Source organism: Benincasa hispida, chromosome 5 (genome assembly GCF_027475165.1).
Source record: "Benincasa hispida cultivar pf3 chromosome 5, pf3_genome.v1.1, whole genome shotgun sequence".
NCBI classification, from domain to species: domain Eukaryota; kingdom Viridiplantae; phylum Streptophyta; class Magnoliopsida; order Cucurbitales; family Cucurbitaceae; genus Benincasa; species Benincasa hispida.
In genome coordinates, this window is record NC_143482.1 from 56,483,055 (window position 1) to 56,508,136 (window position 25,082).

Genomic DNA, 25,082 nt, shown 5'->3' on the forward strand with positions numbered 1-25,082 from the left:
GAATCAAAACCTCTTGAGGGAGGAAAGAGATGTGAGACCCAGATTGGAGATGATCCCGACAACGATCTACCTGAAGAAGTTGCCAATAACTACATCGTGAGTCTCTTCCCTTCGGAAGCACACCACGAATATCGCCATTCTAAAAAAAAAAATCGAGGTTAATGGTATACTGATTTTTGAAAGGAAAAGCTACCGAGCAAACAGTCGAATCAATTTCATCCGACAAAGAAATGATCTCCACACTTAACCATAGGATGAGGGGCAACTAGAATCCCGACGCTCCTCTTTCTCCTCTTGTTGGAAGTTTAAAGATATTTTTTTAACTTTTGAAAGCTCAAGGTATTTTTTACCTAAAATGCAAAGTTTAATGTATTTTATATAATTTAGCTTTAAAAATTTACATATAAACATAAAATTAAAATTGAAAATCTAAGAAATGCGTATCTAATAAATCAATTAAGACTTAAAAATTTTGAATTTGTTAAAAGATCCATTAGACAGAAAGTTTAAATATGTATTAGACACTGAAAATTCATAAACAAAATAAATACAGATTCCTAAGTTCAGAAACAAAATTTATTAATTTAATCTTTTTGTATAGATGCACGTCATTATATGGTCGGTTGATCATCATTTGCATTTTCCCATTTGATTTTCACTTTTTTTTAATACAACAATTAACCAATAATCTAGTAATTAGTGTCAACCTTTTACGAGTCATTTAATCTGAACATGTCTCAAAATTGCCATGGATCATTTAAAGATGCACAACAAAATAAAAGTAAAAGTGGGGAAAGAAAAATCCCAATCAATGATATTTTCTCATAGAAACCTAAAAATATACAAAATTTGGAGGATGCCAAAGGGAAAATGTAACGGCCAAAACTTAGATGGAGTTTATACAAACACAATTGGCCTACCAATTTCATCAATGAACAATGGCCTAAACTGTGTTAATCCATCAAAATAGGATCATCTTCCAATGTATTATCATAATCATCCACTCCCAACATAATGGCAGTCACCATTAACTTTCCTGCTTCAGGAAAATGTTTGTGTTGCATCAGAATTGCCTCAACAGAACCTATAGAATCTTTCAGTATAGAACCTCCTTCAAGATTCTCTTGTCTTAGTGGCAATACTACATCAAATCCTTCTCCAAACATTTCTGCTGCTCCATGTCCATAACACCTACTTGAAGCCTTGAACAAAGTTGTTTCTCTCAGGTTTTTTATTGTTTCTTCATCACTCCATCCTTCAGCTACAGACACTTGATAAAGTCGATTCCAATCGTCCTGATCTGCAACATTTTTCCAGCATTCTTCCAAAAGCTTTCGGTGGGTTTCGCGAAATGAAGTACTGGTCCAGGCAAATATATCGAAAGCCATCAACAAGAGGGTTGGGTTTTCAGCTTTGAGACACAGTTGAATAAGGCGGTCAGGATGGAGGAGCTCGCGGTCAAGCTGCTGCTCTGTTTCAACGGCATGATAGAGATCTAAAATGGCTTCCTACAAGAAACAAGGGATCAGGTGGAACCACCGGTCAATAAACAAGATTATGTCATTACATTGAAGCCGAAAAACTAATGCAGTAACCGAAAAACTAATGCAGTGGTAGTAAGAACAAAAGAAAAAAAGAGCTAACATGTCTAACACAGCAACACCGATCACATTCAAATCTTTAGGGTAGCTTCCATCTCAATCCTATATACTATTTCCAGAACGACAAGTAATTCTAAATGAATCCTTCTCTTCTTCGATGTCTATTAGTTAAGTGAAGTAATTAAAGCATTAGTTCCTCATTTAAGATTGAGTAGATATTTATAGACTGTCATTGGTGCTCTAAAGTATGACGTCAACAAAATATCATTAGTCCCTTAGTTTTAAGATCGGAATAAGACAAAAGTCAATAATTCAACGGAAGTTATATGAGTATATATATCATATGAATAAGATGAGATGAAATCATTCATAACTCAGAGCTGATAAAGATGTAAAGATTTAAGCAGGTTCAATCAAGTTCACCATTTCAAAAAGAAAACCAACCTGTAACTTAAGTATCTTTGCATCAGCCTCAATGCGCATCAACTTACTCTCATACTCAGCATTTTTACCTGCTGCTGCTAAATAAAAAACAATATTAATAAAAATAATTGGGTTTAAAAGCCGGCAATCACCATTGCATATCAGAGAAGACCGTTACTAACATATATAGAGGATATATCTCAAGTGATGGAAATACTATAGATAAACATTTAAATGCATAGAGATAAACTATTGAATCACTTTGGCAATACACATGCATTTAAGATAGGAAGTACATTCCTAAGAGCATGTAGGTAGGTAAAATATCTAATGACGAATCCTGGAAAGATCGACTCTGATATTTAATGTTTTTTGTGATAGGAACTATGATATTTAATGAAGCCAGCTAGACGACCAAAAGTTGACTAGCACATGAGAGACCCCTCCTCTTTTCAGGTTTAACGAAGTTTTCTTATTTAAAATTGAAAAAATGTCCTCTAGCAATGCACAAATAAATATGTCAAGAGCTTGAGGAAGGACACAAATAATGGAAAGGATAGGATCAATGTTGAGTAATACCTGCCATTAAAGATATCTTCGAGAGGTATAAAATCCGTTTTCGATCTGCCAATCTTAATTCCAAATTACAATGGTCAGATTCAACTTCTGTCCCAAGTTCAAGGGACGACACAGGACCATCACCTTCAGACAGAGCTAATGCATGGAGAGTGTCTGATGCGGAGAAAAATTGATGGAGGAACAGCTCGTGAAGCCACAAAAGATCCGGATGCTCCTTCAGAAATATCAACAGTTCTTCATGAAACTCTTCTCCTAGTCTTAAAAGCTTGGAGAACTGTTTATTTTCATGAAGTTTTTTAAAAACAAAGTAGCTAAACCCTCCTTTAGGTCCCATGCTTTCATGCTGCATCACCATCCATGATAAACAATCAAATGCAAGCACCAACTAATATAAAATGATAATAATATATAAATTTGCAAAAATCAAATGAAGCATTGAAATAACAGAACTACATACCATATGTTTCCTGAGTAGCTCTGGATCGTTAAGGTCACAGCAGATTTCCCATAAAATACTGTAGCATTCATGCTGTTTTGCAACAGATAACAGACGTGAAGAATGTTTCCTGAGGCTTTCTACCTTTTGCTCCACCAAATCTCCCCTAAAATCCTGCAAAACCATGTGTTTCAATATGAACTCAGATCTAGAATCTTGGTCACAAGCACACATCATGTAAGAAAATAACCTTATGCTCAGCTTCCACAGATTTTTTTATTCTTTGATAAAGAGAGCTGAGGAGTGAATCCCTTCTACTCCAAAATTCATGTAAAAGACTATCAGTTTTTTCTCCACGCTCTGCCTTTGCAGTGACAGCTCCAGCATGTGCCTCAAGAAGAACTTCAGTCAATAGTTCCAAGTAGCAATATAAATCGGATTTTGCAGACGTATCAAGCTCAGAAACTTCATTTAAAAGTTGAAGCATGAGAGAAGCAATGCGCCATAGCCCATTCCGCACAACCAGTTGACTATACCAAGGTGTTAAGCCTTCAGACGGTGGATACCATAACTGATGCTCATTTCTATAATGCACAGCTGCATGCATGATAGTAACACATGCTTTAGAGAGCTCAGAAGCTCTCTGGTTCTGGATCACATATGATTCGTCTGCACTTACCAAATAATCTAGCTGCTTTTCTAAACAATGAAACACTTCTTCTAGCTCAGAGACTTTACTGTAGAACACTTCAGTATTGTCTCTGTCCATTAGAAGAACAGTGTTTCGACGAGCTCGCTCACCAACAAACTGAATAAGATCCCATAGAGCACCTGACATAGGAGTTTCTGAATTAGAACTCAAGAAGCCAAGTCCAGTTGAACGGTTTTGGCAAATAGTGTTCTGCAGTTCCCTTAATTGAATCATAGCAGCAAGCTTTTCTCCATGCTCCAGGATAATTTGCAAAGAATTTCCTACACGTATCGAGACCACAGTTCAAGTTCATTAATTTGAATTTGATATTTCACCTCCACAAATTACCTTCCCAATCCAAGAATAAAAATTTGAGTACCTAATCAGACCAATTCCAATCTGACTTCAAACCAATATCAGGAATAATCAGAAAATAGAAATTTATTGCCCTAGAATAAACATCTGAAGACAAAAAGCATCTAGACCATTTATGCCAGTATAAAAAACATACTGACAAGAAACACATATGAGGTAAAAAAAATTAACAAAGGTTCTGCATATAAAAGTAAATATCTACCGCTATAACACAGAGAATTCAAATTGAAAATGAGTTGAAACATACTTTGCCTTGAACACAACTCTTCATGGCACTTCGATAAAGCAAGAAATTGGAGAAACTTTTCATGCTTCTGCTGTTTTTCCATCAGCTGAGTAGAAACAACAGTCATCGACACAATCTCAGCACCTCTTGTTGTAGTCCAATGTTTAGCTAAAGTATCAACAATTGACTTGCTCATCCGTGTAAAAACATTTGTTTCATCCTCCCTATCAAATGCACCAGAATTCTTCAGCTTCTCAAAAGAGTTATTTACTTGACTAGATGATAGAAAATCATGGAAAAGTTGACGCAGCAAAGCTTCCGATTCTTCATCTCGAGCTGTTCGATGTGAAATTCCAGCCATAGTAGCCTTTTTTCTATCTACAACATCCTGCACATCAAAAGTTCCCCTTGTACTAGCAATGTTGCCAGAAAAATTGAGGCTTCTAGTGTCATCTTGCACAGATCGTTCATTTGAACTTCCCCTGCGTGACAAACTTCGTTCAGGAGGTTCAACTCCACCAAGGACAATAGCTTTTACAGGTATTGCCCATATTCCTGCTTTTTCAGTTAGTACGACCCAGGCTCCTTCACCATGCTCTGTAGAAGGAAGGACTGAAGCATCTAATACTTTCCCCGCATCATAAGGTAAGTCAAATTGATACAACAGTGTGGAGCTTCTATAGTAATGGGAGACAGTTGCTGTCCCATCACCTGAAAGAATGAGGGCTGATCCCGAAGGCTTGCCCCCAACCCTAAGTCTCATGGAGAACAAAAAGTCGTCATTTTCTACTCTTGCTTTTGGAATTATTACTTGTATCGGGGCTTTTTTCTCCAATATCCTCTTATCACCATTAGCATCTATTTCTGCCCCATATTTGTATTGCAAGGTAAGAAGGGAATATTGTATATAACTGGAACTACTAATGCGATCCTTACAGAGTGTAGCAACTAAAATAGTGATAACTGCGCCGCCTTCATCTTCCTGCAAATCAAGAGGCCAGATCCTTTTCTGACCAGCTAGATCTTTTTTAATGCACAAATCATTATCTGTACCAACAATTTCATATGACCAGAGCTTGGACACTTGTACATCAGGAAAAAGTTTAAGACAAAAACACTGTATCTCATGATCTGTCAGAAGCAAGAACTTCCTGTTAAATTTATCTAGTTGAAGATGAGAATGAGACCAAGATAGAGACCTTGGGTACCCATCATTCACAAGATATTGAGAGCTACCATCCTCTTGGCTGTGAAGACCACATATATCCTGAGAAACTTTAGTACATTGAATTCCCATAGGACAGCAGTGGTACTGCCAAAGCTGGCCATTGGAACTACATGCAAGGGCAACACAAACGTTCTGGGAATCAGGAACCATTGAGGCAATCAAAGAGTTGAATGTCCTCGGTCTATTCAGACTTTGATTTCTATGGGAAGTGCTCTTCCCATCAGAAAATGAAGAAATTGCTGCTGGCTCATGCGAAGATGTTAGACAGGTAACTGGAGCAGTTCCTTCATCTGAGAAGATATCAGGCCAATACACAACAGCTCCTGTTTTTTTATTACATATTATAATGCCAACAGAATGCTGGTGTTTGACTGACTTTCTTGAACTTTGATTTTGGCTATCCCAACTAACAACGCTGAGCAACCAATTATCGTTGTTATTTCTGCCAATATCTTTGCTATCTACAATTCTTTTTGGAAGTTCACAAACAACACACTTCATGGTGGCTACAGGTAACAAGTATGTCCAAAGAAAAAGCTTGTCTCGGCATATAATCCAAGCAAGGGATGTTTTGGCATCCATTCCACCTGACATGCTTGCACCACCTGCAATGAAAAAAACCAATCATGATTTCAAGAAAATAGTAGCATCAAGAACTATAAACTACCTTTTACTGCAATGAACATTGTTACATGTGACAAACTGCTGTACAAGACTGGCCTGCTCATCACGAACCACTTGGGGAAACTCTCCAACATATACAGGCTTAACTGGATCTGTCTCGTCTTCCTTATCACATCTATTAGCTGGTGAAATTCTAGGAAGATAAAAATATTTAATTAAACATTCTCCATATGGGAGCAAGTTATGAAGCAAGAAGCTATAGATGAGCAAATGAATGAACACACCTTTCCATAAAAACAGAAATTGTGGGTAGAGTTAAATCGGGAAAGATAAGTTAAAGGGACAATTGCAAATATAGCAATCAAATCCAAAGTAATAGCAAAAATAGCACAATACAAAAGAATTTGCCTATATAGCAAAATTTAGATCCAGCTCTCGAGGTCTATCAATAATAAATTATATCGGTCATAGGAGTCTATCTATCACTGATAGATTTTGCTCTATATTTACAATTCTTTAAAAATGTTGTTATACACTCAATAATTAGTCCTAAAAGTGCTGCCCATACTAGTACCAGCCAAAGGGGACTATTAAACCAACTCTTAGTCTTAACACATATTTTACAAGCACTCTCAATTCACACAAATCAACAGGGAAAAAAAAATGGCACATTATAATTTATACTTGGTCAGATTATTCCTGTTCTAACAATTTTCGAAATGCCACTAAAAAAAGCCATCAGCCCACAACAATCACCAGAAAAAAGGGCAATCCCATTATAATGAATAGCCATTAGATTTCATCACCTTGTTACCAATAACTCGCACAAACGAACTTAATTACCACTATGGATATGAATCGCATATAAAAACTTAGTGGGTACACTGAAATGAGTAAAATTAGCGCTCTGACAAACTATAATGATAGATATATACAGCAATGGTGGTAGTAATACCTTGCAAGCACGGATAAGCGAGGAGCCCAAGGAGCCGGAGTGCCGGTGCCGGGGCGGTTGGGAACCAGATTATCGAGAACTGGCTTACGGACGGCTGAGAGTGGTGTAATCGGAGAATCAGACAGGGCTGGAGCCGAACTTCGGTCTGTTCGAGAGCTTAAATTGCGTCTCTTCGTCCCGGGAGAGAACATCGCTGCATAATACACAGAACAATAGAAGAAGAAGGATTGGAATCGGGGGTTTAGGGTTTAAAGCTTGGAGTGTGAAAGAAATGAAATCTGAGAGCGGGGGGCTCCGGCGGGCGGGAGATGGGAGTGATCCAGTGTGATCAAGCGTACGGACCACTAGCAATCCCTTGTTATTTTAATTCCAAGTTTACCCTTAATTTTCTTTTTCCTTAAATTGCAAAAATTACCCGCATCATAATTACAATTACACCTCTAAATTTTGAATGGTAAAAATTAAGTTATCATACTTATATAAGTATTAAAATTAGACCATCAAACTCATAATAATGGTAGAAATTGAAACATCAAAGGATGAAAATTGAACTCTCGAACTTATACGATAAATATCAGTTTTATAATTATGTACGTTTGAGGGGTTTTTTTGTTTTTTTTTTGCAAAGATATTATAATTAAAGTGTAGGGTAGGAAAATCGGACCTCTAATCTCAAGGTCGATCGTACGAGCACTATGCCAGTTGAGCTACGTTCATGTTGGCATTGAGGATTTAATGTTTACAATTAAAAAAAATTAGGATATAATTGCAACTATACCATACTTTAAGGTAGTTTTCTCAATTTGTCATTATTTTTTAGTAGAATAAATGAAGTAATAGATTCAAATTGTCGACTTAAGAAAGGTAATATATGTAAATTATGATTGAGTTATCCTCACTTTGATTTAGTCTTGATATTAAATTTTGATCGAAATATTGACATTTACCTAAATGTTTCTACACTTCTATGGTAAATAAAAAAAAAAAAGCAAAAAACTCTATGATACACAGAAAAAATGTCACTAATTTGAATATATTATAAATAATTTATATCAAATAAGTTTCTAAAACTTTAAATTTTTATATAATAATAATAGATGTGATTAATAATAAGAATAAGAATAATAAAATAGTCCATTAGGTACATTTTTTTTAAAAAATTGATTCATTAGATTAAATTTGGATTTTATTTCTAATAGGATCCTAAACTATCTATTTTTGGTTTAGTAGTTTGGTAAAATTTTAAAAAGTTGAATAGGTTGATGACCTATTAAAAAAGATTTATTTTTCTGAAAATCAAATTGATAGTTAATGAACATATTACAATTTAGGAGTCCAATGGACACAAAATATATTTTTAAAAAAAAAAAAAAGAGTTTGGTTGATCAATATTAAAATTTAAGGATCAAACCTATAAATCCAATACTATATTTGCCATTTAACTTTTTATTTTGGAACAAAAACTTTGATTTCAACCTACAAAAATGGTTACAAAATCATCAATTTAGCTTAGTAACATGTTTACCATACCTCTAAAAGTAGATAATTTAAGGTATATTTGAAATACATTTTTAAATATTTAATTTAAAAAAATAAACCATTTCAAAACAAATTGAAACATTTGCAACCACTCAAAATAGTTTTTCGTGTAATTCAATCTATTTTTATAAAAAATATTTAAATAAAAATAATTATTTTAAAAAAAAAACATTCTTTTCTCAAGTCAATCGAAACTAACCCTTAATCCATCATCTTCTCACAATTATTTAACAAAGAAATTTGTAGTTTGAATTTCGAATCTTTATTGTACTAAAAAAACAAGTAAAAACTAACAAAAAGAAAAAAAAAGAAAAGAATGGTTTTGGATTTTTTTAATAAAACTTTTATATGCTTGTTTCACTTTTCACGTTCGATTATCGATTTAAGTTAAATCCTTTTCTTTAGTAGACCAAAGATAAGTTAAACCATTTTCTCTAGTAGTAGATCAAAGCTAATCAGCTTAACTCATCTAGCATAATGTTTGTTCTATCAACTTTGATGTCAAAAGGTTAATACTCCTAAACTTTAAAATTGTATCAATTAAAGCCCTAAACAATAAATTGATAGTACAAAATATAAATTTATGATTTTAATTTAACATTACACACAATAACATTAGTCTATTCTACACAAATATGTGATTCTACTTATTAAAAATAAAATTGATCAGAAAACAAGCTTCCCACACACATGTGCCAAAAGTTTAATTGCCATATTTAAAAAAACAAAAGTATTATTCTCTTACATAAAGTATAGATTGTCCAAAAAGAAAGTATACTCAATGAGCTAGATTTTATCAAATTACTAAATATATTCTGAACCTTTAAAAAAAGAAAAGAAAAAAGGGCATAAGCTAACTCTGATTATTTCCAATTTGTACAGTCCTCATATGCTTTAACACAACATATGGGTTGAATCAAGAATCAGATACCTTTATCGAAAAACATCGATGCGATAAGTAATCGTAAACATATCGAAACTGGGAAAATTTAGAAGAGCAAGCTAGCCCATGCACCAATGAAAGCAAAGCCACCAAATGGAGCTAAAGAAGAATATTTTCTATCTTCAAGAAGGGCCACAGTATAGCACCTGCAATGCAACCACTCATTCTTATTCACCTCTTAAACAGAAAGATGAGTTCAATAATATATGGAGAATTGCTAAAAGGAAACTGGAGGAGATCTCAAATTGAATCCAAAGCTATCTGTGCACAATCATTGCTTATTCATGGCTTTTTCATCAGGTTGACAACAAAATAACAGAAATCAAATATGAGGTGTCTAATTTTTTATTTTTTATTTTTTGTTAAAATATCCGTAAGTGTTTGGATCAACTTACGCACATCTCGACTAAGTTCATAGAACAACCCACCTCACCCTACAATATTTGGATTCTATTAAATCCTAAGTAGGTGGCTACCATAGATTGAATACATGACATCTTAACTCTTTAACAAGACGATGTTCACTTATTTATCATTAGGTCAATCCATTATAGTTTGAGGTGTCTATTCATCTTAATCAGAAAGATCAATAATTGTTAGTCTATCATGATACAAATCTAAGACATATTTACTTTTCAAATATCTTTTAAGCACTTTGAAAATCATTTCAAATGGACTCGAATATGAAATATGATATTTCAAGAATCAAAACTCTTTACTGAGTACCTTGCAAAGAAGTAACTAATAGATGGTTTATCAAATGCTTTTGGCTTAACTTCATTACCGATCTCTTATGACATATTTTCTTCATCTAATTTCAGACTCTCATTAACTTCTCTCTGTACATACTTGTTCTCAATGTAACTGTTTTCCCTCATAAACTTCTCTTGCCGATACGCATTTCTCCCGATCGCTTCTCTTCACACGTATACTTTCTCTCACTAATCTCCCTCTCTTGCCCAATTTTTCTCAGCCAATTGAAGAGCTTTTCTTTTGTAACCCCTTGGTCGATCAAGTATTCTTGGGGATTTCTATTCTCTCCTTTGTATATAATTCATCATTTCAATAAAATGTTGAGCTTATCAATTTAAATGACAAATATGAAATGTTACCTTTCATAGAAACTTGGACACATGAATCCAAAATCAAATAGAAATAAAAAGGAGAGATCCTAACATACATCAAATAAAAAGAAAAAGGTATCTTACGTGCCAGAAAATGCAAGGATTCCAGCAGTCAAAAGGCCTCCAAACTGTCCCAAAAGAAAAAAGGAAAAAAAACATAAATAAAAATCAAAGGACCCATCAAAGTAAATAGTAGGAGAATTTTGGATAACTTTATCTTTTAAAATATTATGTGATAGTGGTACTCATTCAGTTACATTGACCTAGGTATAATTGTGTTTGTACTAATTTTTCTATATTTCTATTTCCTTTTCTTTTTGAAAGAACCTAGACTTATAAGTTAAGCCTAAATATTATAATTTGAAAACTAAAACTTAAGGCCTCATTTAATAACTAATCGTACTTCTACGGATGCAAAGTTTTGAAAACCAAACCAAATAGTTTTTAAGAACTTGTTTATGTTTATGCAACTTGATTAAGAATTCAAATTTATCGTAAAAATATGGTGAGAAAATAACCCTTTTCAAAAACAAAAAAATAAAAAAGAACCAAAAAGTTGAGGAATAGACATATAACTAGTTTTATTTGTGGGTTTGAACATTCCAAGAAACCTAACATCATCTCGTGCTTTGAATTCCACCATACCCAAAACTTTTTAAGATTAGGGCTTTACTTTCAGGTAAGGTCAAGTTGAATAATCGATTGATAGAAGTTTGGATATCAATAAACTTTGCCCAAAATGATCAGAAGAAGAAATTTGCATACAAAAACGGTGCTGCAAATTCGAGGAATGAAAGGAAAACTTACAATATTAGGGTTCTTGGTTGAAGGGGCAGCAAGCAGAGCCGCTGTGTGAACCAAATGATACAGAGACGCCGTTTGCCAAACCTTCACAACGTTGAAAAAAAACAATCAAAATCAAATCGAAGAACACATCGAATCAAAGAAACGAAAGATGAAGCAAATCAACCTCTTTATAAGCTGGATTTTTGGGTTTGAAACCGTGAGCGCCGTACGTGCCCAATCCAAGAGCTGCAACGCCTGTTTAAAGCAAATCACAATTCAAATTCATAATCGCGAAGCTATAACACGAGAATCGAAGGGGAAAATTACCAGAAATCGCAGCGACTTTGTGCCAGAGAAGTGGGTTCATGTTCATCTTGTTCTTTGGTTTCTGGGTTTGCTTCGAGGAGGGTTTTGTGAAAGGTTCTTTTTCTTTCCCTTTTGCCCCCAAATGATGACGTTGGTTTGAAGTTAAAACGACCCGTCGCTCTCCTTGACGTTGGTTTGAAGTCCACAGCCGACATATCGGCCCAACAAGAGAAGACAATGGAAAAGGAAAAGAAAAAGTAAAAGGGTCTCCTTCTCCTGCTTGTTGATTTCATTCCTTTTTACTTATCTGCAGAACCTGAAGACTTGACCGGCGCTGTTCATCTGACCGGTCAATGCGTTGACTTTTCTTATTTCGGCGGCTTCATAATGGCCGTACAATGAAAGGAAATAAATGGTACTTAGCAGCAAAAGATCCAAAGGTCCATTTTAAATGAAATCTTGGAGCCAAGGAAGAACAGAGATTCTGAGTAATCTACCTCGAATCGTAAAAAGAGAATTCAGATTGCATACCAAGCCGGGTATATTAATCTCTAAAAGTTGATAGATTACGGTAAATTTAATCTAAGCCGACTTTGATAAGTCGATGTTTCAGGTACGTGAATGAGAATCATGGAGCATAAAGGAAATGAGATGAACAGCAGTTTGTCGTATGAAATGAGGCCTCAAAGCAAGCATTGAAGCTTCAAATTTTACAACAAAATCAAGAGATTAAACATCCAAGTTCTTGATCATTTCCATTAGAACAAAGTAAAACTAATCTGGAAAAAGGAAAAGAAAAAAACAAAGCTCTTCTGATTAACAAGGCAGGGAACGTAGCATAATAATTGTATTTGTGGTGCTGCAGTTCAGGATAATAAGCCTCAAAGTTGCTCGCCAATGAAAATTTTTCAAGTGCTCCTTTAAGATTAAGTCCAGATAAGAGGTAGTTCTTCTTCTGTAAAAGTGCATTTACTTGAAACTAAATTCATCGTCGTAGAAGCGACTCAGCAGACATTATCCAAATCAACTGTAGATTTCTCGTCTTGTCTGTAATGGCATTTGGCCAAACTCTTGAGACATATTTGTACAGTTAGACCTAACTTTGGTTAAGACTGCTCAGATTGACTCCAACCCATTATCATCTTCTTTCTCCTGCTTAGCTCAACTGGGTTTCAGTCAACCCTTCATTTTCTGTTGCAGTGTGGAGCAGTTCATCAGGAGTAGCGGCCGGATCGAGATCCCAACAATGTTCAGGCAAGTTATTAGCTTCTCCCTTCAGTAAATAAGAGGGAACCTGGTGGGAAAACCGTAGCATCTCTTTCCTGGGAATCCAACGAATGGCATCTTTGTCTGCATTTCTTTGATATACCGTCTTGAATCCAGTTAGTTTGACAAGAGGGCAGATGCAGACACCAAGCTCTTCAGAGTAATCATCAAGAACTTCCACCATTTCATATCGATGCCTCACTTCATCGGGAGTTGATCTGTCCCAGTTTGATGACCAGTTTCGATAAACAGCCCAAATGTCTCCACTTCTAGGATATATCCGAATGCAGCCTCCCCTACCGGCTTTTTCACGGCTTAAGAGATGAGAGAAGATGTTGATATGTTCAACAATATCAGAGTTCCAAGCACGGAAATTTCCACAGGATTTTGTGAACCCATATTCCAACCAGTTGACTGATCCAAATTCCGTATCAGTTTTGGAGTTTAAGTAACTAATAAGAATCTTAAATGGTTTAACTGAGATAATCTCGCGAATCAGACAGTACAAGCGAGGCATACCATCTTCTTCATCGTACAGAGCCCATATTTGCTTTGCCTTGAAGCATTCCTCAGACCGATCTTTGTCAAAATCGTGGAAGTCAGAATCAGGTACATTTATTGAGACTGGTCCAGCTCTGTCTTTCTCTAACCAACGGCCGGATACATCGGAATTAGTTGTTTTAGGTGCCCGGCCAGTCTTTCCAACCAGACCAACTTGAGGCGCCATCTTTGATTTCTCTTGTGCAGCAGCATTGGCTGAAGAAATCCTTATCTCTTCCAATTTCTTACGAATTACAGTCCTTGCCTTCTCAATTAACAGCTTTCTGGCGTCAAATGCAGGAGGAACAGGGTTGCGCTTAGCTGAAAGCTCAGTTGGAGAAGAAACTACAGGCTCATGCTTAATAGCAGCATTTCCATTAGCTAATCTTGAATCTGAAGCAGGCAGTGGTCCCTTCTCCACATAACCGTTTCTCAAACTGGCTTCTGCGACAACCTTCCTTCTCTTATCAGCTCCATTGATATCACATCCCAAAATCTCGATACAGCTAGTTGCATTCATATTGGCTAACTTGTTTTTTGTACCACGCTTTCCGTTGAGTCTTGCCTTGTCTTTGACTCCTGACGTACTGAAATGTCCATTAGTTTGACCAACATTATCAATAGGTACCGAAGACGGTCCATTTGGGCCCAAGGTTTGAGTGTAAACTCCAGATGATGAGTTCCACTGAAATGACACATTTGAAACATATTCATACCCATGCCCGGTAAAAAAGCTAGTATCTCCGGGGATATACGTAACTCCCTCAAACCCATGACTTCCATATCGATTACCAGCAACATTTGACCAGGAGCAGTAAGGAAAAGAACCATTCACTGGGGCAGCTCCAGTTTCGACGGCAATGAAAACGCCGCGACAATTCTTGCATCGGAGTTTCTTGTTCACGTATTTCCGAAGATACTCGTACTGAACTTTACAGGAGGTGCAAACAGTCCAAAAGGTATCAAGTCTACCGTGGGACATGGACAGATTGGTATAGTTGTTAAAACTTGTAGCCGCAGAAGCATGAGCTGAAGATAAGTTTGGCTGGTGGTTGACTCCGGATGCCAATTGTGTGGTTCTCTTGATATCATAAGCATTTCTCTTGGAATTATCTGAAAGTAGAGCCCATGCTTCAGAAACAAGCTTAAATGCTCCATCAGCCCCTACGGTCTTATTCTTGTCAGGATGTAGCAACACAGCCATCTTCTTGTATTGTTTTTTAATAGCGTCTTTGTTTGCAGAAGGCTTCAATCCAAGAATGGAATAATAATCCACCTCCCCATTACATCTAATCTCAGAAGCAACGTAAACATCAAAAGTTGCCACCATTTGAGATATCCCGTCCATCTCTGGAAACAAAGTTTTGGCCTTCAACGCATAATTCTTTGCCCCATTGAAATCTCGCTTGCCAAAACGCTTCTCAGCAACTTCTTTTGCTTTAAGGGCCTCCTCTCTGTTTACTTCCATTTACAAATCCAAATCAGTGAAATACCAAAAACTGGGAGACAAAGAAAGACTATGACCAGTGAGTTGTTCTTAACAGCTCATGAAGCCACATTCTCAAACATATCCACATTTCCACGTTCCTTAATAATTGGCACAAATGTCAACGTTCTCAACCAACACTTCCTGTACAGCTTTTTTTTTTCAATGCAAAAAAAAGGCAACATATCAGAGTCAATATATTCGAGAATTCTCATTATGGTAATTAACAAGAAGTAGGGAAAATAAAACACAAGATCTTGAACTGGAAATTCAAGCATATTTGATATTTTAGCAGCTAGCTACAGTATACTGGAATTTAAAAATCAAAGCCTCGAGAATCTCGATCTTTGAAGTAAAAGAATCAACCAGTCCTTATCTCAAATAATTTCACAATATCGACATTTTCATTTCTCAGTAACCAGAGTACACTCGCAACTACAAAACCCAAAATCCCATCAACATCTTCATTTTCCTCAGCATTCAAACACTTCACACCAAAACCAGAAACCCCATATCGCAACAAATCCATATCCATTCAAGAACACAAAATTCAGCTTAATTTTCAAATCAATACCCACTCTTCCTAAATTCAAACCCAAAAAAGAAATACATTCAAAATACCAAACAGCACATGTAAAGAATCCATACGCTACGAATACTATATCACTCAAAAAAGAAAAAATTAAAGACAAAAAATGAAATACCTAAAAAAAGCTCACTGAAATCCGAGCAAGCAAAATGGAGGTGGTAACTATCCAGATCGCCACGTGTACTTAGAACATCGAGCAAAATTAAGCTCACCTGTAGGCAAATCTCACTGTACCAGAGACACTAACCCACTCAAACGAACTTCCTCCCGCGAAAACCGAAGAAATTTCCCTAAAAAAAGGAATTTCCCCCTTTTTCAAAAAAGAGGGGAAAATGTAACTGGAAGTGAACAGAAGAGTAAATTAGGGTTCATAAAATTGGGGAAATCTGAAGGTCGGACATGGAAGAATTAGATCCGGGCCGGAGCCGGCTCTGGCTCCGAAGATGCGGCGGCGAGGAATTTGGATATGGAGGCCCTCGATCGCCGGTCGGAAAAATTAGGAGGAGAAAAAAATTAGTGTAATGTAATAATAATAAAAATGAAATATAATCTTGTAAAATGGGATTGTAATATGCTATTTAATGGTGCGTCCTGCTAACGTGCGCCATTTTTATTTAATGTATAATAATTTAATTTTCACCTTTCCATTTTTTTTTAATTATTTATAATATTTATTTTTGTATTTTCCAAGTTATAATTTATAATAAACAGTGGAAAACAGATAATTCAAGATTAATTTATTGCTAGGGGTTTTATTTTTTCTTTAAACTAAAAATCAATAATGTAGGTCACTAATTATTTCCCTTTTTAATTTTTTCATTTTATTAACTATAAATTAATTATAGATTTATATTACCTAAATTGTATTGACAATTTTAATTCTTTTATAGATAATTATAAAGAATATTACTTTTTACCTTTTTTGTCTGTATTAAAATCATATCAGATTTTTACCATTTGAATCTTTGAGAAATAATTAGGTTTTTGATATGTTTTGGAATTCACCTTGGTAGAAATTTGCTTTCTTTTGGAATTAAACATAAACTTTTTCTTGTTTAAATTTATTCAACAGTCAATTTTCAAATGTTTGATCTTTTGATTTCATGCATTTTATATCCATACTTTGTTAGTTAATATGATCACATATAATATATCAAGCTACCAACTTTATTTGATATTAAGTTAAATTATAACTTTAAACACTATAATATTTAACCTCCATTTTAAATTAATCTCTATTCTTTTAAAAGTTTAAGTTTTGACCAATGTTTCGTATTAAAATTTATAACTAGGCTTTTTTTTTCCGTTAAATAACGTGTAACAAAATCTAACATGAACAAGTTATTTGTTATTTGTGTAATGATTCTAGTGAATGTGTTTATGATATGAGCCAAGTTACATTGAATGAAAAACATGAGTTAAATTGAGTTTTAATACGTTATTTGATTAAGATTTTATAAAAAGAGAGGATGAGGAACTTCCATGAGATTCTACAACTAAAATTAGTGATAGTCTCGAGGAGACTCTTCCTATAATAATTTAACTAGTGAGCATGTTTTTTTGTCCTATTTGTAAGTTATTACAAATGCATCATTAAACACTTTGTGAAGCGTGAAACCGACGACTTTCTGCTTGGGAGTTGTAGAATCACCGACCTTTATCTTTTGTTTCTTGCAAACCTGCAGACTTGAAAAATCTATCTTTCACCTCTTCTCGATGTCTCCAATCATATATCAATTTGATAGAAAACGTACATTACATTTTCATCTAGAAAGAAGGATGACACTAGACTAAGAATAATACAAATGAAATTTTAAGTATGTGATATATTTTCCTAAAAATAGAAAAATAGAATTTGTTATAAGATAAGCTTGAAACTATGGAGAGCTTTTTAACCCACATTTGTGGTCTTGTGTATCATCATTAATGCCTCCTATGACACAAACAATGAGAATGCCTCAAATAGGTCACCAATGAGAGCCTTACCCTATTTGAGATTCTTGTAATAAGTAATAAAATACTAAATTATGAATTTAGTTCATACCATTATGTATTATTTTAAAAAATTTCAACTGTATCCCAAAACCCAACATTTCAATTTTATTTAATTATTAATCATTAATATCATTATTGTGAAACACACCTCTAGATTTACTATTCTCTTTCTATAGTTTAGAAGTACTTTTTTTTTTTTAACATTTTCAAAATATAAGATCAAATTTGCCATTGAAAAAAAAATATATTTTTAATTAGGGATGCTTGAATGACCCGAACAATCCAGATTACTCAACCCAAATTGTAAGGATTGAGTTGGGTTTGATTGGATTGATTTTTTTTTTTTTCAGGTTGAGTTGGGTTCGAATTACACTTTTAAAAATTCGGGTTGACCCAACTCAACTTAAATTTTTTATATTATTAATATATATATATATATATATATTAAATTTATAAATATTATAACTCATATATATTTTTATGATGTTTGTATAAAGTTTGCGATAGATATCTTGATTTTGATATTTAACATTTGAGTTTTATGAAAGTTTAATTATTTATATGTGTTTACACAAATTTAAGTATTTTAAGTTAAAAAATGTAATAATAAAGAAAAGAAAAAATAAATAATCCAACAACCTAACCCAACTCGGGTTAGATTGGATTAGAGACCTTATTCGGGTCATTACCGAAGGCAATCCGACCAACCCGAATTCGGGTTGGTCCAAAAAATCCCTTCAACCTATGTATACCCCTATTTTTAATTAAAAAAACAATGTTTTGGAACTTGGACTAAAAACTTGAATACGTTAAAATATGAAAAATATATCAATAAATAGTTAGAAAAACAAACATAATATTACGACCAAAATCATTATCAAATGAGTCACATATCACCATATCCAATCCATATAATCCACATTTGATTTCAATTTAGCCTATAGTTTACAAAACATTACTATATTCACCAACTATTAATGATGTTTTTTTTCGAGTACCATAAGGATAAGAGAATTCAAATCATAGACCTCTTAGTCGCTAGTGTATTTTTATGTCAGTTGAGTTATACTCGCTTTGGCACTAGATCACTACAGTGTGGTTTATAGATTTATACCATTTGATGTATGAAAAAGATATTGTAAAATTACCTCAAAATTGTATTCAAAGATTATTAGGAAGTTGGAGGCATATGGGTGTAATAAATGGAATGTCAAGAAAAAAAATCAATTATGGCTCTCAATTGTTGTGTCGTAGAAATCACAGTCTTGAAAGCAAAATTGGCACGAACTCGATGCTAAATCACCAAAATCTGATTGCTCCACAAGGTTAACACAACACCCTTCTCAGATGTACACTCGTCGAAGAAGGATAGTAATCAAGTGAAAACTTTGCTCAAAATTAAATCATTAAAATAAAGAGAAATAAGTCAAAACTCAAAATTCACCTCAAGGACTAACACAACCATTTTTTTTAGTTTGGTAAGAATCCAACCAAAACGTTTTTTTTTTCTAAATTAAATATAGAAAACATTTCAATTTTAAATTAAATATAAAAACTTTCCATATCTAAATTAAATTAAATACAGAAAATCATTTTCAAATTTAAATTAAATAAGAAAATACGAAATCAATCGATTTGAAACACAAGGTTCGAATCCACCAAAATTAGACCATTTCTCTAAAAAAAAAAATCAGATTAATCAACAAAATCAATAATAATAATATTAAACTCTAATTTAGTTTTCCTTTTGTTGATTCTGAATTTGCTCAAAGGAAATGACTTAAATGACTTAAGTTGGACAGTGTATAATTGATTGTCAATATATATATTTTTATCACCCAACCGGGACTATTTACTCTCAAAGTTAAAATAAAAAATATCTCTCAAAGTTTCTTTCCCAACAGTAAATTAATTTCAACTACAATCTTGAATCAACAAACAAATGGTAAATATAATTATACTATCCAACCATTTTTCTTTATAAAATTAATTTCAGATTATCCTATGGAACATATACTTTGTTCACTCAACCGCGACTATTTACTCAAAGGGAAAGAACCACAAAGAAGTCACACATGATGCAAATCAATAACAATAATAAAAATAAAAATAAAGAAACTCACCTCGTAATATAGCCGTTCTTTGTACCAACATTTTTTGTTGGGTGAAAATTTAACTTTCAAAACAGAAAAAAACCAACTTTATTGATTGGAGAATCCACATTGGAAAATTTGGTATTGGAAGTCGCTTATTTATGTACTCCAAACTTGTGTTTTGGGTTTAGGTCCCAAGGGTACTCATGTTTTGAATGGCGTGAGGAGATCCACCAATATGGATTGGACACCTCGCCACGCGTGTGTAATGATTAATTTTAATAAAAAATACTGTTTTATTTATTATTTATTATTATTATTATTATTTTTTAAAACGGTCCATCGATTATTTTTAAAACGTCTTAGCTTTCCGAACAATGAGTTTAAAAAGGGTGTACGTTCCGATCGGTAACGGTGCATTTTCGATCGGTTTTCATTTGGCTGTTGTATTTGCACAGTTGGACAAAGCCGTGAAACGTCTTAAAGAAAGCGAGCTCCGCGACTCAGCTTATAACACGTTTCTGTTTTGTAGGTTTTGCTCTTTACTTGATCGTCGTGTCTTGACGGCTTACAAAAAAAATTCTGATTCTACTTTTCAATAAAGATTTCAAAATCGAAATAAGAAAGAGAACAAATAAAATCGTTGTCACAGCCCGACATTTTGGGAGCCAAAATCCCATTTGGTTCATGGGTTTTTCCTTTGCCCAGAAGTTGGTAGCCCCAAAGGAAAAATCAATAACAAAACAAAAGCAGCTTTGGCAAACCCACCAAGAAAATGCCTCTTGGTTGTTTTGGTGATCGATTTCTCTAAGGCATTTCCACAAACACCTTGCGTGCTGCAAAAACGGCTTCTCTTTAGATTTATAGTGCAATTGAACTTGATCTTAATGAACCTTCCTTTTTTTCTTTTTTTTTTCTTTTTTTTCTCGCCTTCAAATAAAAAATTTTCTTTCAACTTCTTCTTCTTCCTCTACATCACAAATCTCAAAACTTCATTGTTGACCATTGCAATGCATAAATTTACAAACATTACAATGTAGGCAGTCTTGCTTTCAAATTGTTATAAATTGTGGGTCGAAAAAGAAAACAATTCTGGATCTCAATTGTTGTGTCATGGGAACATTGCCTTGAAAGCAAAATCGGCACGACCTCAGTGCTAAATCGTCAAAAGGCGATTGCTCCCAAAGATTAATACAACACCCTTCTTAGACATGCGCTCGAAGAAGGATTGGAATCAAATGAAAACTTTGCTCTAAATCATTGAAATAGAGAGAAATAAGCAAGGACTCAAATTTCACCTTAAGGAATAAAATAACCATTTTTTCTTTTTATAAGAATCCAATAAAAACGTTTTTTTCTAAATTAAATATAGAAAATGTTTCAGATCTAAACTAGATATAACAACGTTTCATATCTAAATTAAATAGAAAAACATTTCATATCTAATTAAATACAGAAAGTTGTTTTTAAACTTAAATTAGATATGAAAATATATTTAGAAACCTTTGGCTAATTTTATGACGAGTAATTCCAACAAATGACTAATTGACTGGTCATTCCCAATGTTAAAGCTAAGTATTTTATTTTTCATTATTATTTTTCTTTTTGGCATTTCTTATTAACAACCAGCATTCAAAAGAGTGAATATCTTCACATACTTTATTAAAGGAATTATAAGTATATATACACAGAGATGGGATTTAACAAACTGATTAGACCCATTGAGTATCATCTCATCGAGTCATCAAGTATTGCATCGAGTATTTTAAGAACTGCTGACCATCGAGTATGATCTCATCGAGCATCGAGTATTTGAAAAACTTCTGATAATCACCCTCGAGTATCATCTCATCGAGCACCGAGTATTTTAAATAAATTAATATTTCTTATTTATGTATTTTTTCTTTAGTGATTTCTTTGAGGTCTATTTTTTCTCCTATGTAAAAGGACATTATGTATTATGAAGTACTCTAATTTATTCAATAACATACAAATTTAACATGATATCAGAGTATCAGGTTTATTAAGGTTTTATTTGGTTAAGTCGCTACTGTCATATTCATTCTTTGTCTTCGTCGATTGATCAACGGAGGTAGACCCATCGCCTATTAGAGTATTAGAGTTTGAGTGTAGTTATTCCAACCATGCGTCGTCATTGTCCGGTGTATGTTCCTTTCGTGGGTTCTAGATCTACTTCACCACAAGTCTGTCTGCCACAACCCTCAACTCCTCTGTGCATCCTAGATCGCGAGTACCATTCCAAGCTCAACTGGATCTCACCTTGCCGCCACTCAATCTCAGCCGCAGATCAGCCGTCGCGAGTATCTCACTTGCCCAAATCCGTGACACCTCTCTTAGTCCACTCTCTGTCGGAACTCGGAAGTCACCTTGCCATGGTGGGCGGTGTGTGGTGCAGTCCAGATCTATTCAGCGACCACCCAGCCATTCGGTGCCCAGCCCATGTTGTCCTACTTCTTTCCGCATTGTGTTGTTTGCTTCGCTCTTTTCCATTCACGTTCGTGTACTCAAATTCGTTCCACTGTACTTGCTCTCCGGTCAAGTCATCCGAGTTGTTGCATCTGCTCCCAGATCCGATCATCAGTGTTGTTGCATGTATCTTCGTCACTCGTGAGCTCCAATCTATTGCTCAAACACACACTGTTACTTAAACCCGTTGCTCGTAGTCCATATCCACTCTGTCCTGTTGTGCACAAATATGTCGCCCACCTGATGTCTTGCCCTTCTTACATTCGTGGTTCCTGTTGTCTTTGGAATGTTCCAAATTGTATTTTGAGATTAAAAAATTCAGTTTAATGAACCAAGTGTGGTCTAGTTTCTTGGTTTGGTTTAGTCAATTTGGTTCGGTTTAGTTGAGGCCATTTGGTTCAGTTTAATACTCGTTTGGTTCAATCAAATTGGCTCGGTTTCAGTTTCAGTGTGGTTCAGTTCAGTTTGGTTAGACCAGTCAGATTTGATTTGGTTCATTTGATTTGGTTGGCTGATTGCGTTGGTTCATCTTTGCATTTGTGGATTTCTATTCCGATTTTCAAATTAGTTTTTCGAGGGTTTTGTTTTAGATCTATCAATGAGAACTTTGTCCTAGCCCAGAAATTGTTGTTCGTTTTTCATAGGTTTTGTTATAGATCTCTATATGAGGATCTATGTTTCTAGTCCAGAAGGTTCTTAGTTTTGCCCTTCATTGATTTCTGTTTCAACCTAGAAGTTCTTCGTGTTTTGATTCTTCATGAGTTTCTGATTCTATCCCAAATTTGATGATTTGATTAGCAAATTTTCTTTGCAAACTCAAGTTGTTCGTCATTCTACCACCTTAAGTTTGAGGGAGGGTATTAAATAGTGGTGTACATGGGTTAGGTTGAGGTGTTTTCAGGACTAACCCGAAAATTTGGATTGGTTGGGGTTGGCAACCCAAATGACCAAAATAAAGTCCCCAACCCTTAAAATTCGGGTTGGGTTGGGTTGGGTTGGGTTGTTGGTTATAACTTGTTTTTTTTTTATAATTAAAAATATGTAAATTTATATACAACACATGACTAATAACTAAAATCTCATAAAATTCAAATTCTAAATACCAAATATCTATGATATTTATTGCAAACTTTAAACAAAGACAAATATCATAACAATGTTAAAAGAAAAATATTAAAAATTCACAAATTAATCCATACAAAATAATCAAACTTTAAACCAAGAGAAATTAAAAAAAAAAAAAAAAAAATTAGGTTGACCCAACCCATTTAACCAAACCCAACCCAAGAACAAAACTAACCCAACCCAACTCTTATATTTTGGGTTGGATAGTCCGGGTTGTTCGGATTGTCGGGTTATTTGAATGTCCCTAATGTTAAAGGAAAATTAGGATTTATGGCTAATTATTATTATTATTATTTTGGTATTTTCCATTAAATTTTTTTGTTCTCTAATGGCTTTTCTAAGGCCTATTTATTTTCCCAAGTAAAATGTCATTATGTGTTATGAAGTACTCTATTTATTCTATAATATAAAAATTTAACACCCAATAATATGCATATTTTTCAAATCCACATACAATGGTCAATAGTGGGTCTAAAACTTCTGTGGATTTTGGATATATTTTAATATTAGTTTGTTTAATAAAAAATATACAATTAGTTTTCTATAAGTTAAAAAATTTAATAAAAAATATACAATTAGTTTTTTATAAGTTAAAAAATACTATTAGTCCACATGCTTTCATAAAAATGACAATTTAGTCTACAAACCGTGGACTATAACAATTTTAGTTTTCACACTTTAAAATTAATAACAATCTAGTACTTGCAATTTGAGCGTTTTAAACCATTTAATTCTTGAACTTTAAAATTTATAACAATTTAATATCGTAAAAAAAACACCTAAATTAAAAATGTCATTTTTTTAATTGTTTAATAACTTAAGGGGTACTTGGACCCCAATTTCAAATGAATGCTCCATGTTTGAGGCTCCTATTATAATAGTTGTCATTAACTTACAATTAACTATAGTACTATTATTTCAAATTTCTCTTTATAATAATGTATAGTATTTCCTTCTCATTATCGGTTAACTTAAATATTATTAAGTTTTAATCGAGAGTATAAAATAATACATAACAAAGTTCAAGAATTAAAAAAGATGAAAAGTGAAGCAAAATAAGCATAAGAGAACTTGAATTTAGTTCCTAGTCAAGAACAACAATTCTCTAGATATCGCCATAATATTATATTGTCTACTTTGGGATACACCATATGGATTTGCTTTTGGTTTCGTCCCAAAGGCCTTATACCGTAAAAGATAGATAGTTGTCTTCATTTATAAATCCATGACCATTTTTTTTATTTAACAAGTGGGAGACTTGGATTGCATTCCCAACAAAATATTATTGTTTTTATTAAGAAATTTTATAGTGTTTTCTTTGAATAAAAATTTATTGGAAATGAATAATTTAATATATAAAAATTGAAAATTTTTATTTGATTGAGAATAAATTTAAAAAATTGTAAAAAGATCAATAAATTTAAGAAAAAACAAAAGAAATATGAAACATATAGTATTGAGGACAGAGACGGGAATGGGAAAGGCTTCGTCATCCCTATCTCACCGCTTGAACATCTCTTGAGGCCACAAAGCCCTATGCTTCTTTTATAATTTAACATGAAACATATAGTACTACTATATAATCGTTGTATGAAGTTGTGGCCCTATTGTAACTCTACTATTGCTAACCGTCCTTAAGAACTGTAGTCTTACTAAATAATTTCT

General features: G+C 33.8%; 3 protein-coding genes across 9 annotated transcripts; all 3 read right to left on the reverse strand.

Moving 5' to 3' along the window:
* Positions 1–776: 776 nt before the first annotated feature.
* LOC120077893 (Nucleoporin, Nup133/Nup155-like protein) lies at positions 777–7,509 on the reverse strand. Of its 5 annotated transcripts, none has more exons than XM_039031990.2 (8): positions 7,139–7,509; positions 6,252–6,376; positions 4,353–6,164; positions 3,290–4,011; positions 3,061–3,213; positions 2,604–2,946; positions 2,046–2,119; positions 777–1,508 (listed from the first exon to the last, which is right to left on the reverse strand). In XM_039031990.2, exons 1-8 carry the CDS (start codon positions 7,327–7,329, stop codon positions 954–956), a joined length of 3,975 nt encoding a protein of 1,324 aa, XP_038887918.1. In that variant the 5' UTR covers positions 7,330–7,509; the 3' UTR covers positions 777–953. The 5 variants fall into 5 exon arrangements, with proteins under 5 accessions (XP_038887918.1, XP_038887919.1, XP_038887917.1 ...); XM_039031991.2 differs by having other exon boundaries at positions 2,046–2,116; positions 7,139–7,471; XM_039031989.2 differs by having other exon boundaries at positions 2,046–2,122; positions 7,139–7,471.
* Positions 7,510–9,370: 1,861 nt separating this feature from the next.
* On the reverse strand, positions 9,371–12,257 carry LOC120077695 (uncharacterized). 2 transcript variants are annotated; one of them, XM_039031654.2, is made up of 5 exons: positions 11,858–12,257; positions 11,715–11,785; positions 11,552–11,632; positions 10,829–10,872; positions 9,371–9,766 (listed from the first exon to the last, which is right to left on the reverse strand). In XM_039031654.2, the coding sequence occupies exons 1-5, from the start codon at positions 11,901–11,903 to the stop codon at positions 9,667–9,669; spliced, it is 342 nt and encodes a 113-aa protein (XP_038887582.1). In that variant the 5' UTR covers positions 11,904–12,257; the 3' UTR covers positions 9,371–9,666. The 2 variants fall into 2 exon arrangements, with proteins under 2 accessions (XP_038887582.1, XP_038887583.1); XM_039031655.2 differs by having other exon boundaries at positions 10,833–10,872; positions 11,858–12,089.
* Positions 12,258–12,498: 241 nt separating this feature from the next.
* On the reverse strand, positions 12,499–16,270 carry LOC120077694 (uncharacterized). Of its 2 annotated transcripts, none has more exons than XM_039031653.2 (2): positions 15,930–16,270; positions 12,499–15,280 (listed from the first exon to the last, which is right to left on the reverse strand). In XM_039031653.2, the coding sequence occupies exon 2, from the start codon at positions 15,108–15,110 to the stop codon at positions 12,993–12,995; it is 2,118 nt and encodes a 705-aa protein (XP_038887581.1). In that variant the 5' UTR covers positions 15,111–15,280; positions 15,930–16,270; the 3' UTR covers positions 12,499–12,992. The 2 variants fall into 2 exon arrangements, with proteins under 2 accessions (XP_038887581.1, XP_038887580.1); XM_039031652.2 differs by having other exon boundaries at positions 15,833–16,270.
* Positions 16,271–25,082: the final 8,812 nt, after the last annotated feature.

Excerpts from the sequence above, each read along its gene's own strand:
- LOC120077695 (XM_039031654.2), bottom strand. The coding sequence starts at position 11,903 with ATGAACATGAACCCACTTCTCTGGCACAAAGTCGCTGCGATTTCTG. Across the intron at positions 10,873-11,551 it reads CAACCAAGAACCCTAATATT|TTTGGAGGCCTTTTGACTGC; the intron begins GTAAGTTTTCCT and ends CTTTTGGGACAG. Across the intron at positions 9,767-10,828 it reads ATCCTTGCATTTTCTGGCAC|GTGCTATACTGTGGCCCTTC; the intron begins GTAAGATACCTT and ends GTTGCATTGCAG.
- LOC120077694 (XM_039031653.2), bottom strand. The coding sequence starts at position 15,110 with ATGGAAGTAAACAGAGAGGAGGCCCTTAAAGCAAAAGAAGTTGCTGAG.
- LOC120077893 (XM_039031989.2), bottom strand. The coding sequence starts at position 7,329 with ATGTTCTCTCCCGGGACGAAGAGACGCAATTTAAGCTCTCGAACAGAC. Across the intron at positions 6,377-7,138 it reads CGCTTATCCGTGCTTGCAAG|AATTTCACCAGCTAATAGAT; the intron begins GTATTACTACCA and ends TTATCTTCCTAG. Across the intron at positions 2,123-2,603 it reads GAAGATATCTTTAATGGCAG|CAGCAGCAGGTAAAAATGCT; the intron begins GTATTACTCAAC and ends TTTTTTATTTAG.